At 43.5% G+C, this 12,994-nt stretch overlaps 1 protein-coding gene across 3 annotated transcripts in view; it reads left to right on the forward strand.

Moving 5' to 3' along the window:
• The window catches only part of fam169ab (family with sequence similarity 169 member Ab), a 37,852-nt gene that overhangs the window by 163 nt on the left and 24,695 nt on the right, over positions 1–12,994 (forward strand). The window contains exon 1 of one of the 3 annotated variants that reach the window (XM_041886806.2): positions 40–117. The exons of 1 other annotated variant lie outside the window; for it this stretch is intronic. In XM_041886806.2, the coding sequence (XP_041742740.2) occupies positions 81–117 (37 nt within the window). In that variant the 5' untranslated portion in view covers positions 40–80. Of the gene's footprint in view, positions 1–39; positions 118–6,202; positions 6,764–12,994 lie in introns of those variants that run through there. One more of the 3 variants, XM_041886805.2, reaches the window with a different exon arrangement.

The raw sequence follows: 12,994 nt of genomic DNA on the forward strand, positions 1-12,994 counted from the left end.
GATCACTTCACGAGCACAGCGTATTTTATATTGAGATTACTGGAGTGTTTGGAGCCCTGAAACACGCTGCGTGGGATGGGATGGTCGGTGCGGGCGCTGGTTCGGCCCTGCTGATGAGTAAGCATCACTTTGGACAGGATTACAGGATGGCTCGCTAAAAACAGCTTACATTCGCTTTCAAATACATGTAGGGGTTGTGTCTGTTAAAAAACATTTGTTGGACAGATATGTTTGGATAGGGCCTGTGTTTTCACTAGCGGCGGCATGCAAGAGCACGGTCAGGAATTTGGGAATGGAATCTTGAATATCAGGGTGAGGTGTGCTGTGGGAAATGAGGATTCTCTGAACATTTGCTACAAAGTTATTGTTTACTTCACCTGGGTTAGTAGGCCATATTGTATTTCGCATAGTGTTTGCTTGATGAACTTCGATACATAGTGGCACGTTTTTGCTGAGTCTGCCCTATACCGCCACGCCCCCTCCTACTCTTGCGCATACATTTTTATTTTATTATTTTATTTAACCTTTATTTAACTAGGCAAGTCAGTTAAGAACAAATTCTTATTTACAATGATGGCCTACCAAAAGGCAAAAAGGCCTCCTGCGGGGACGGGGGCTGGGATAAAAAAAAAAAAAAAAATACAAATATAGGACAAAACACACATCACGAAAAAATAGACAACACTGCATAAAGAGAGACCCAAGACAATAACATAGCATGGTAGCAACATGACAACAACATGACAACAACATGGTAGCAGTACAAAACATGGTACTAACATTATTGGGCACAAAGGCCAAGAAGGTAGAGACAACAATACATCACTCGAAGCAGCCACAACTGTCAGTAAGAATGTTCATGATTGAGTCTTTGAATGAAGAGATGGAGATAAAACTGTCCAGTTTAAGTGTTTTTTTCAGCTCGTTCCAGTCGCTAGCTGCAGCAAACTGAAAAGAGGAGCGACCCAGGGATGTGTGTGCTTTGGGGACCTTTAACAGAACCAGTGGGTCTTGCGACATGTATACAGAGATGACCAATTTACAGAGGAGTATAGAGTGCAGTGATGTGTCCTATAAGGAGCATTGGTGGCAAATCTGATGGCCGAATGGTAAATAACATCTAACACCAACTTTATTAGAGATCATAAAGTTAATGTGTGTGTGCATTATTAGGTTGAACTTCGAGAAGACCATCATATTTGTTGACAATAATATCTTCTTTACTTTGTGGCACTGTTTGCGGTTGTTCACAATAGCTTACAGGGGTGTAACACCCCCCCATGTATCCGATGTACTCTTGTCTTTCATCAAGGCCATCTTCTGACCTTTCACAATATTGCAGTCAGCTATACTTGGAAACTTCAACACAGAGAACCTGCATAGCAGTTACATAATGGGGTCAGCTCCATGCTGGAATTCGTTATGTATAGGCAACTAGGCATTAGTGTGCTGTGAAATATAATTATAGTGTAAAAGTTTTATTGAAATACTGCTAATCATAGAGGAGGAACTCTGAAGCCTCCCAATCGAGCCCCCTCTCAATCACCTCCGGTGTCATTTACACAGAACACTGGGTCTTTTAATTGGATTAAAGGCACCCCTCTGATCATCACCCCTCTAAACAGGAATAACACAGAAAGCCATGACATCACCCATCCTCTGTTCTGTGTTTACAGGTTAGAGGTCAGAGAGGAATATTTTAGTTGTTTGTATCTTTTGTTTAATGGGATACAGGTAGTGTTGTCTGGGTATTTGTCAGTGAAGAGAGACGGAAAGTGAACAGACTAAATGTTTTTGTGGGTTTCCAAAAGCACTGTGCCTTCCACATCGCTGGTGATGCGCCTTCCACATCGCTGGTGATGCGCCTTCCGCACCGCTGGTGATGCTGTCTGATGGGTGGTGTTTAGTGTTTGGTGTGTGTTTGAGGGCAGATGGGGCCATCATGCTTCTGACATGAGGTAGGCAGTGAATGTCCTGTTTAAATCAAACCTGTCTACTGGCAGGTCAGAATAGACAAACACGCTAGTATGTTGCTTATAGCTACAGTTGAAGTGGGAAGTTTACATACACTTAGGTTGGAGTCGTTAAAGCTCATTTCTCAACCACTTCACTCATTTCTTGTTAGCAAACTATCGTTTTGGAAAGTCGGTTAGGACATCTACTTTGTGCATGACACAAGTAATTTTTCCAACAATTGTTTACAGACAGATTATTTCACTTATAATTCACTGTATCACAATTCCAGTGGGTCAGAAGTTGACTGTGCCTTTAAACATCTTGGAAAATTCCAGAAAATGATGTCATGGCTTTAGAAGCTTCTGATAGGCTAATTGACATCATTTGAGTCAATTGGAGGTGTACCTGTGGATGTATTTCAAGGCCTACCTTCAAACTCAGTGCCTCTTTGCTTGACATCATGGGAAAATCTAAAGAAATCAGCCAAGACCTCAGAAAAAAAATTGTAGACCTCCACAAGTCTGGTTCATCCTTGGGAGCAATTTCCAGTTGACTGAAGGTACCACATTCATCTGTACAAACAATAGTACACAAGTATAAACACCATGGGACCACGCAGCCGTCATACCACTCAGGAAGGAGACGCGTTCTGTCTCCTAGAGATGAACATACTTTGGTGCGAAAAGTGCAAATCAATCCCAGAACAACAGCAAAGGACCTTGTGAAGATGCTGGAGGAAACAGGTACAAAAGTATCTATATCCACAGTAAAACGAGTCCTATATCGACATAACCTGAAAGGCCGCTCGGCAAGGAAGAAGCCACTGCTCCAAAACCGCCATAAAAAAGCCAGACTACGGTTTGCAACTGCACATGGAGACAAAGATCGTACTTTTTGGAGAAATGTCCTCTGGTCTGATTAAACAAAAATAGATATGTTTGGCCATAATGACCATCATTATGTTTGCAGGAAAAAGGGGGCAGCTTGCAAGCCGAAGAACACCATCCCAACCGTGAAGCACAGGGGTGGTAGCATCATGCTGTGGGGGTGCTTTGCTGCAGGAGGGACTGGTGCACTTCACAAAATAGATGGCATCATGAGGAAGGAAAATTATGTGGATATATTGAAGCAACATCTCAAGACATCGGTCAGGAAGATTAAAGCTTGGTCGCAAATGGGTCTTCCAAATGGACAATGACCCCAAGCATACTTCCAAAGTTGTGGCAAAATGGCTTAAGGACAACAAAGTCAAGGCATTGGCGTGGTCATCACAAAGCCCTGACCTCAATCCTATAGAAAATGTGTGGGCAGAACTGAAAAGTGTGTGTGAGCAACGAGGCCTACAAACCTGACTCAGTTACACCAGCTCTGTCAGGAGGAATGGGCCAAAATTCACCCAACTTATTGTGGGAAGCTTGTGGAAGGCTACCTGAAACGTTTGACCCATTTTTACTAGGATTAAATGTCAGGAATTGTGAAAAACAGAATTGGCTGTATTTGGCTAAGGTATATGGAAACTTCCCACTTCAACTGTATGCAATCCTTTCACATATAGCCCAGAGTCTATGGGTGGGAGGGAAGAACCATATGGCGCTGAGCTGGCCCTACCTCTACCCAGCCAGAGGAGGGTGTATGTGGGGTAAAGGGGAGACCAGCGGGGGAGTTGAGGGTAAGGGTTTGGATGAGGAATATTGTGCTTCATCAGACATGAGTGATAGGTTACAGACAACCGTGTGTGTGTGTTATATCAATCTCCCAGAGATGGTGTGTGTGAGAATATGTATGGAAAGCAATCCATTATGTTACAGCAAGCAAAACAATGCTGTGTTTTGCATATTTTTTCTATAACAACGTGTGCATTAAAACAAGCTAAATTGCGCCATGCTTTTGCACTTCCAAATGTGTCTTTGTCTGAGAGTGCACACACACTATTTACTGTGTGTGCGTGGTGGGTAATCCTACATCTGCTGTGTGACATCACACATTCTATACGTATGTAGGAGCCAGCTCTGAGGCCCCGACTGGGTGTCTGTTTCCTGCTTTGCCCCTATAGACCAGCATTATGTAACATATGCTACACACACACACACACACACACACACACACGTGTACAGCCGGACACACACACAAACATAGTGTGAGCCAAGGGTTAACTACAGCAGGTATGTACAGTGTGTGCATTGGATAGGTATACGCTGGGCTTTTATTTCTATTTGGATGTTCGTGATGGCCAATTTGGATTGGCTGTTTTAGTGCAGTTAGTGTGGTCTTGTTTTGGTCTCTGCTGATATGGAGATGAAAGTCTCATGTGTAACACCCCGGACTAACTGAACACACAGCAAAGCTCTGGAATTCCCAGGCTGGAATGCCATGGTAAAGTTCTGTGGGTGGGGTGCTGTTCAGAGAGAGAGTGTGGGGTTGTTTATGTTTCTGATGTTGGGGTTGGGTTGTTTGTGTGTGCGTGTGAAAGATCTACATTTCTACCCCAAACCTGGATCAGTATGAAAAAAAATTTATGCACTCACTAACTGTAAGTCGCTCTGGATAAGAGCGTCTGCTAAATGACTAAAAATAATAATAATATGTGAATTCACATACTACACTGTGCATACTCACTTACACACAGACTTCCCCATTTTGGCCTCCAGTTCCAAGCAAGAACAACTAGTTTTTCCTCAAACTATTGAGAAAAGAAGAACCTACTATAGTTAGGCAGAGTTTATATCCCTCTTCTTATACCCCTCTTGTTAACTCCCATTTTGCCAGTGTGACAGTAGTGTGTAACATGGGAGCAACACAACATGTCAGCATGTTAACACCACACCCCCACCCTGGCCTAAAGGCTTCCGCATGCTTCGGTTCGGCTGAAGCCTAGCCGAACTCTGCTAGCTGAACCGAACGCATACTCCCTTAAAAGACCTTAGCTTGAAAAAACCCGCAATAGTACCGTTTGTCCGTCTTGAGACGCCATAGCCAGTATATACTTCCTAAAAATTGTCAGAATTAATCAAAGATAACTCAAGAAATCTGTCCATTCATTTTGACGTTTTTGACGAGCATATCATAGTCATGCAATTTTACATCAAACTAAGATGTTTGGTGCAGTATTTCTCAAGTGAAAACATTTGCATGAAAATGAGTCGTCTATCGTTGAATTTACATTTTACATTTTAGTCATTTAGCAGACGCTCTTATCCAGAGCGACTTACAGTTAGTGAGTGCATACATTTTTCATACTGAATGACAACAAACACTTAATTGAAGTACTGTTGAACGATGAAGGGAATTAGACTTCAGTTACCGAAATTCGGTTTGCCTTGAGAAAAAATATTGTGTGCACGAACAGCCGAAAAAACCCTTGCCGAAGACCAAAACGAACAAAAACGTCACAAAATGTTGTCATAATATATGCACAAACTGTTTCAGATGTGAAGCATGGGGACGCCTAACAGAACACAGGGCAGGTTTTAACACCACACCCCCACCCTGTTCTAACGGAACACAGGGCAGGTTTTAACACCACACCCCCACCCTGTTCTAACGGAACACAGGGCAGGTTTTAACACCACACCCCCACCCTGTTCTAACGGAACACAGGGCAGGTTTTAACACCACACCCCCACCCTGTTCTAACGGAACACAGGGCAGGTTTTAACACCACACCCCCCACCCTGTTCTAACGGAACACAGGGCAGGTTTTAACACCACACCCCCACCCTGTTCTAACGGAACACAGGGCAGGTTTTAACACCACACCCCCACCCTGTTCTAACGGAACACAGGGCAGGTTTTAACACCACACCCCCACCCTGTTCTAACGGAACACAGGGCAGGTTTTAACACCCCACCCCCACCCTGTTCTAACGGAACACAGGGCAGGTTTTAACACCCCAGCCTAACTGAACACACAGCAAAGCTCTGGAATTCCCAGGCTGGAATGCCATGGTAAAGTTCTGTGGGTGGGGTGCTGTTCAGAGAGAGAGTGTGGGGTTGTTTGTTTCTGATGTTGGGGTTGGGTTGTTTGTGTGTGCGTGTGAAAGATCTACATTTCTACCCCAAACCTGGATCATATAGGCGGGGCGCTGAGCCCCCCGAGGCTATAGGCAGTAGTGACACGTGCCAGCCCAACCCCAACATGTTCAGCTCAAACCGGTTGGAACCAAATCATTCTGATCAAGAAAAGGGCTGGGGGGGATAGAGCACAGAATAGTAGAAGTAGGAAAGGTAGGACCCTATAAAATCTTAAATGTTTTACCTGATTCCCACAACAATGCTTAAAGGGATACTTAGGTATTTGGGGTAATTTCCTACATACCCAGAGTCAGACGAACACATGGATACCATTTGTATGTCTCTGCGTGCAGTTTGAAGGTAGCATATCGAAATAACTTTTTTATTCAGAGCCATATTTATTTATGCGAGAATTGACTGAAGAGGAACTTGTGCAGTTGGACGCTGAGCGAGCATGGAGGGAGGCTGAATCAGCGGAGTTTGTAAATGAGCTAACAGGAGCGGTGGCGAGAGCCAGGTCTGAGGGGGACTGATGGTGCAACTGTGGGGCATGTCAACCAAAGGCAAATGACGATGAGTGGTTGTGCTGCGCGGAGTGGGACTTTTTACTGCCATCGATTGGGGGGCTTGATATCTACAGCGTAGAAAGCAGCGCACCCAGAGACTGTGTAACAAACTCCGATGACTTTTCTGTGCTCATCAATCCTGGCGTAATAGAGACATTCTTCCATGTCCCAAAAAGAAACTGGAAGAAGCAGCCCATACCTGCTGGACCGAATGGACAGCTGTCTATCGAGTAAGTGACATTATTCTTGCTTGTCCCCACACACAGTAACAAAATATAAAGAAGATCATTTAGTGATTATAATTGCACTCTGATCAAATAGTTTCTTGTTATTCGATTATTTGTATCTAGCTACCCACGAATAACAAATTATCTTGTTATTTACCGCCTTATTCTAAAATTGATTAAATTGTTTTTTCCCCTCATCTACACACAATACCCCATGATGACAAAGCAAAAACAGGTTTTTAGAAATGTTTGCAAATGTATTAAAAATAAAAAACGGAAATATCACATTTACTTAAGTATTCAGACCTTTATTCAGTACTTTGTTGAAGCACCTTTGGCAGCGATTACAGCCTTGAATCTTCTTGGGAATGATGCTACAAGCTTGGCACACCTGTATTTGGAGTTTCTCCCATTCTTCTCTGCAGATCGTCTCAAGCTCTGTCCGGTTGGATGGGGAGCGTCACTGCACAGCTATTTTCAGGTCTCTCCAGAGATTTGATCGGGTTCAAGTCCGGGCTCTGGCTGGGCCACTCAAGGACATTCAGAGACTTGTCCCGAAGCCACTCCTACGTTGTCTTGGCTGTGTGCTTAGGGTTGTTGTCCTGTTGGAAGGTGAACCTTCGGCCCAGTCTGAGGTCCTGAGCGCTCTGGAGCAGGTTTACATCAAGGATCTCTCTACTTTGCTCCGTTCATCTTTCCCTCGATCCCAGTCCCTGCCACTGAACAACATCCCCACAGCATGATGCTGCCACCACCGTGCTTCACCGTAGGGATGGTGTCAGGTTTCCTGCAGATGTGACGCTTGGCATTCAGGCCAGAGTTCAATCTTGGTTTCATGAGACCAGAAAATCTTGTTTCTCATGGTCTGAGAGTCCTTTAGGTGACTTTTGGCAAACTCCAAGCGGGCTGTCATGTGCCTTTTACTGAGGAGTGCCTTCCGTTTGGCCACTCTACCATAAAGGCCTGATTGGTGGAGTACTGCAGAGATGGTTGTCCTTCTGGAAGGTTCTCCCATTTCCACAGAGGAACTCTGGAGCTTTGTCAGAGTGACCATCGGGTTCTTGGTCACCTTCCTGACCAAGGCCCTTATCCCCCGATTTAGCAGTTTGGCCGGCTCTAGGAAGAGTCTTGGTGGTTCCAAATTACTTCCATTTAAGAATGATGGATGCCACGGTGTTCTTGGGGACCTTCAATGCTGCAGACATTTTTTGGTAGTCTTCCCCAGATCTGTGCCTCGACACAATCCTGTCTCGGAGCTCTACGGACAATTCCGTCGATCTCATGGCTTGGTTTTTGCTCTGACTTTCATGTCAACTGTGGGACCTTTATATAGACAGGTGTGTGCCTTTCCAAATCATGTCCAATGAATTGAATTTACCACAGTTGGACTCCCAAGTTTTAGAAACAGCTCAAGGATGATCAATGGAAACAGGATGCACCTGAGCTCAATTTCGAGTCTCATAGCAAAGGGTCTGAATACTTATGTAAATAAGGTATTTCTGTTTATCTACTATAAGTGATTTATTACAGTATGCCACATGAGATTGTGTTGTGTATTTTGTACAGCAGTCAGATCAATGTATCAGTAACATTTGAATACTGAAGGTAAATTGGTAAAAGCCAACTAAACATAGTGTAGACCTATGTAATGACGTGACAATCGATGAACCGGCAAAGCCAATTGATTTTTTTTCGACAGCAGGCACCTCTCCCATCTCAACCCAAGTGAGAAATAAAGGAAAAGGGACCAGGAAATGTTTATTCATTTGAAATAAACAAAGGAGAACACACTTGAAGGCCATAATAGCTTTTCTGTTTTTGTGGCATGCTGTCATCTATTACATGGCTAACACTATAAAGTCAATTGATTAGTTTCTCAAGCATGTGGAAATTGTACAATTAGTTGGAAAGTACTTGGATCAAGTTGAATGAAGACAAATAATGGCACCACTCAATTTTGAATAATTGAAAAAGGACAGCACATAGTTTAGAGCATTGTTAGTTGTTTTGTTGTACTCTGCTATTCTTTAGATTTGAGGAGGGCATTCAAAAAGATGTAATGGATGACAGCCTATCCACGAGAAAATGTACAGGCCTATCACATTTAATCATGAGAACAGCTAACTACAATTCAATCAATCAGATAATGTTATTATCATCTTACCCCCATTCCACTTTGTGCTGGCGTGTGTCGAATGCCCACTGATGGGACCGCTGTATCCCTCAGGAAACGTCCCATCTTGGCTCAATTCTATCCTCTCATAATAGTCTACACTGAAAAAATATATAAATGCAACAATTTCAAAGATTTTACTGAGTTACAGTTCATATAAGTAAATCAGTCAATTGAAATAAATTCATTAGGCCCTAATCTATGGATTTCACATGACTGGCAATACAGATATGCATTTGTTGGTCACAGATACCTTAACAAAAAGAAGGGGCGTGGAACAGAATACCAGTCATTATCTGGTGTGAGCGCCATTTGCCTCATGCAGCGCGACACATCTCCTTCGCATAGAGTTGATCAGGCTATTGAGTGTGGCCTGTGGAATGTTGTCCGACTCCTCTTCAATGGCTTTGTGAAGTTGCTGGATATTTGCGTGAACTGGAACACGTTGTAGTTCACATTGATCCAGAGCATCCCAAACATGCTCAATAGGTGACATGTCTGGTGAATATGCAGACCATGGAAGAACTGGGACATTTTCAGCTTCCAGGAATTGTGTACCAATCCTTGCGATATGGGGCCGTGCATTATCATGCTGAAACATGAGGTGGTGAAGGCGGATGAATGGCACGACAATGGGCCTCAGGATCTCGTCACGGTATCTTTGTGCATTTAAATTGCCATCGATAAAATGCAATTTTGTTTGTTGTCCGTAGCTTATGCTTACCCATACCATAACCCCACCGCCACCATGGGGCACTCTGTTCACAACGTTGACATCAGCAACCCGCTCGCCCACATGACGCCATACACGCTGTCTGCCAGCTGCCCGGTACAGTTGAAACCAGGATTCATCTGTGAAGATTACACTTCTCCAGCATGCCAGTGGCCATCGAAAGTGAGCATTTTTACCACTGAAGTCGGTTACGATGCCGAACTACAGTCAGGTCAAGACCCTGGTGAGAACGACGAGCACGCAGATGAGCTTCCCTGAGACGGTTTCTGACAGTTTGTACAGAAATCCTTCAGTTGTGCAAACCCACAGTTTCATCAGTTGTCCGGGTGGCTGGTTTCAGACGATCTCACACGTGAAGAAGCCAGATGTGGAGGTCCTGGGCTGGCGTGGTTACACATGGTCTGCGGTTGTGAGGCCGGTTGGACGTACTGCCAAATTCTCTAAAACTAGGTTGGAGGCGGCTTATGGTAGAGAAATGAACATTCAATTCTCTGGCAACAGCTCTGGTGGACATTCCTGCAGTCAGCATGCCAATTACACGCTCCCTTAACTTGAGACATCTGTGGTATTATGTTACAAATTGTCCCCAGCACAATGTGCACCTGTGTAATAATCATGCTATTTAATCAGCTTCTTGATATGCCACACCTGTCAGGTGGATGGATTATCTTGGCAAAGGAGAAATGCTCACTAACAGGGATGTAAACAAATGTGTGCACACAATGTGAGAAGCTTTTTGTGCATATGGAGTGTTTCTGGGATCTTTTATTTCAGCTAATGAAACATGGGACCAACACTTTGCGTTTATTTTTGTTCAGTATACTAACTTTCTGAGGTCCTTGGTCAGTGTTATCTATATTCAGGGCAACTAGCCATAGTTTCAATTGGTCCACATCATTCAATTGAAGTTTGTGAAAGATTACACGTTTTTACAGCACACCCATAAACCATATTTGATATTGGACAAGTGATTGTAGTCCGTCGATGTAACACAAGTCTGTAACCACACTTAGCTACGTGGGCTAGCTAGCTACTTGCTAACATAAGCTAGCTAATAGTTTGAAAATACTTCCGTCAGTGTCAACAATCTTCACAGTCACGGCTGCAAGGTATAAATATCGCTTTCAACAAGCAATGGCAGTTTACTCTACTTCTGTGGGGTTTATCGTTGATGTTCTCTTCTTCTTCTGTGGGGTTTATCGTTGATGTACTCTTCTCACACTTTGCTTACTTGAAATCTAGAAAACTCGTTCAAAACTGTCCAGCTGTGTTGACACTCGCACACAGCCTATAACATCGGATGAATGAAATGCTTAGTTCTGAGAAAAAAGTTCCAAAAAGAAATGTTTTTCAAACAACTATAATCCAAATATTATAATTTCATATATACTTGTAAAGAATACTTAGAGTACCAAGCTCTAACCACCCAGCTTTGGAGTAGTTAGAAGGTCTATTTCCCTGCTTTTGAGAGGAGCTGGCTAGTAGATACCCATAGACTTCCAGCTAAGAGAACAATATGCTACCTTCAACTTCCTTCAAACTGAACGAGGAGGCATAAAAATGGTATCCATGAGTTCGTCTGACTCTGGGTAAGTAGAAAATTACCCAAAAATACCGAAGTATCCCTTTAAACCACATCAGGAGAACATTTTAGAAATTTAGATTTTTGGATGTAGTAACTCTTTAATTCCAGTGTGCACCAGCAAGAGGCTGTTGTCTAGCAGTGTTTTTGTAGTGCACAGGTGATGGTAGTGTTTGCAAAACAAATACCCCTGGACTGATGCAAATAATCATGATATCATTCTGCCAGGTAAGCATAGGCTACTTTGTAGTTAAAGATGCACTATGCAGAAATCGCTCCGCCATTTCCCAGTTGCAAAAATTCAAATAGTTTGTCAAATTTCAGGTTATGTGACAAAACAAGCAAGTATAGTGTACATAATCATTGTGCCATCTAAACCACTGTTAAATATGTTTTCCATAACCAAAAATATTGTATTTTCAGCTGTTTGAAGCTGGTGTACAAAATCGAAAGTAAAACACGCAAAAAACTAAATTTAAGAACAGGAAGCATAGAAATTGCCCACATAGAATATTTCTACCGCTTCTTAGACTTGCTTTCAATGAAAAATGACATGTCTATAATGAAAATGTCTATGTGAATTTGGTCGAGTCGCCCAGAAAGTTACACATTGCAGCTTTAAGCCTACTGCTGATGTACTGTCACAGTACTTTAGTGAAGATATATCAGTGCATTCAGAAAGTATTCAGACCCCTTGACTTTTTCAACATTTTGTTACGTTACAGCCTTATTCTAAAATTGATTTAAAAAAAAATAAAAATCCTCATCAATCTACACACAATACCCCATAATGACAAAGTGAAAACTGAGCAATCGGGGGAGAAGGGCCTTGGTCAGGGAGGTGATGGTCACAGAGGAACTCTGACAGAGTTCCTCTGTGGGGATGGAAAAACCTTCCAGAAGGACAACCATCTCTGAAGCACTCCACAAATCAGGCCTTTTATGGTAGAGTGGCCAGACGGAAGCCACTCCTCAGTAAAAGGCACATGACAGCCTGCTTGGAGTTTGCCAAAAGGCACCTAAAGGACTCTCAGACCATGAGAAACAAGATTCTCTGGTCTGATGAAACCAAGATTGAACTCTTTGGCCTGAATGCCAAGCGTCAATTCTGGAGAAAACCTGGCACCATCCCTTCGGTGAAGCATGGTGGTGGCAGCATCATGTTGTGGGGATGTTTTTCAGCAGCAGGGACTAGGAGACTAGTCAGGATCGAGGCAAAGATGAACGGAGCAAAGTACAGAGAGATCCTTGATGAAAACCTTCTCCAGAGCGCTCAGACTGGGGCGAAAGTTCACCTTCCAACAGGACAACAACCCTAAGCACACAGCCAAGACAACGCAGGAGTGGTTTCGGGACAAGTCTCTGAATCTCTGAGTGGGCCAGCCAGAGCCCGGACTTGAACCCGATCGAACATCTCTGGAAAGACCTGAAAATGCAGCGACGCTCCCCATCCAACCTGACAGAGCTTGAGAGGACCTGCACAGAAGAATGGGAGAAACTCTCCAAATACAAGTGTGCCAAGCTTGTAGCGTCATACCCAAGAAGACTTGAGACTAATCACTGCCATAGGTGCTTCAACAAAGTACTGAAATGGTCCACCCACACAGACAGTGTGGTGAAGAAGGTGCAACACTGTCTCTTCAACCTCAGGAGGCTGAAGAAATGTGTCACCTAAAACCCTCACAAACTTTTACAGATGCACAATTGAGAGCATTCTGTCAGGCTGTATCACCGCCTGGTATGGCA

Source organism: Coregonus clupeaformis, chromosome 9 (genome assembly GCF_020615455.1).
Source record: "Coregonus clupeaformis isolate EN_2021a chromosome 9, ASM2061545v1, whole genome shotgun sequence".
Classification (NCBI taxonomy): domain Eukaryota; kingdom Metazoa; phylum Chordata; class Actinopteri; order Salmoniformes; family Salmonidae; genus Coregonus; species Coregonus clupeaformis.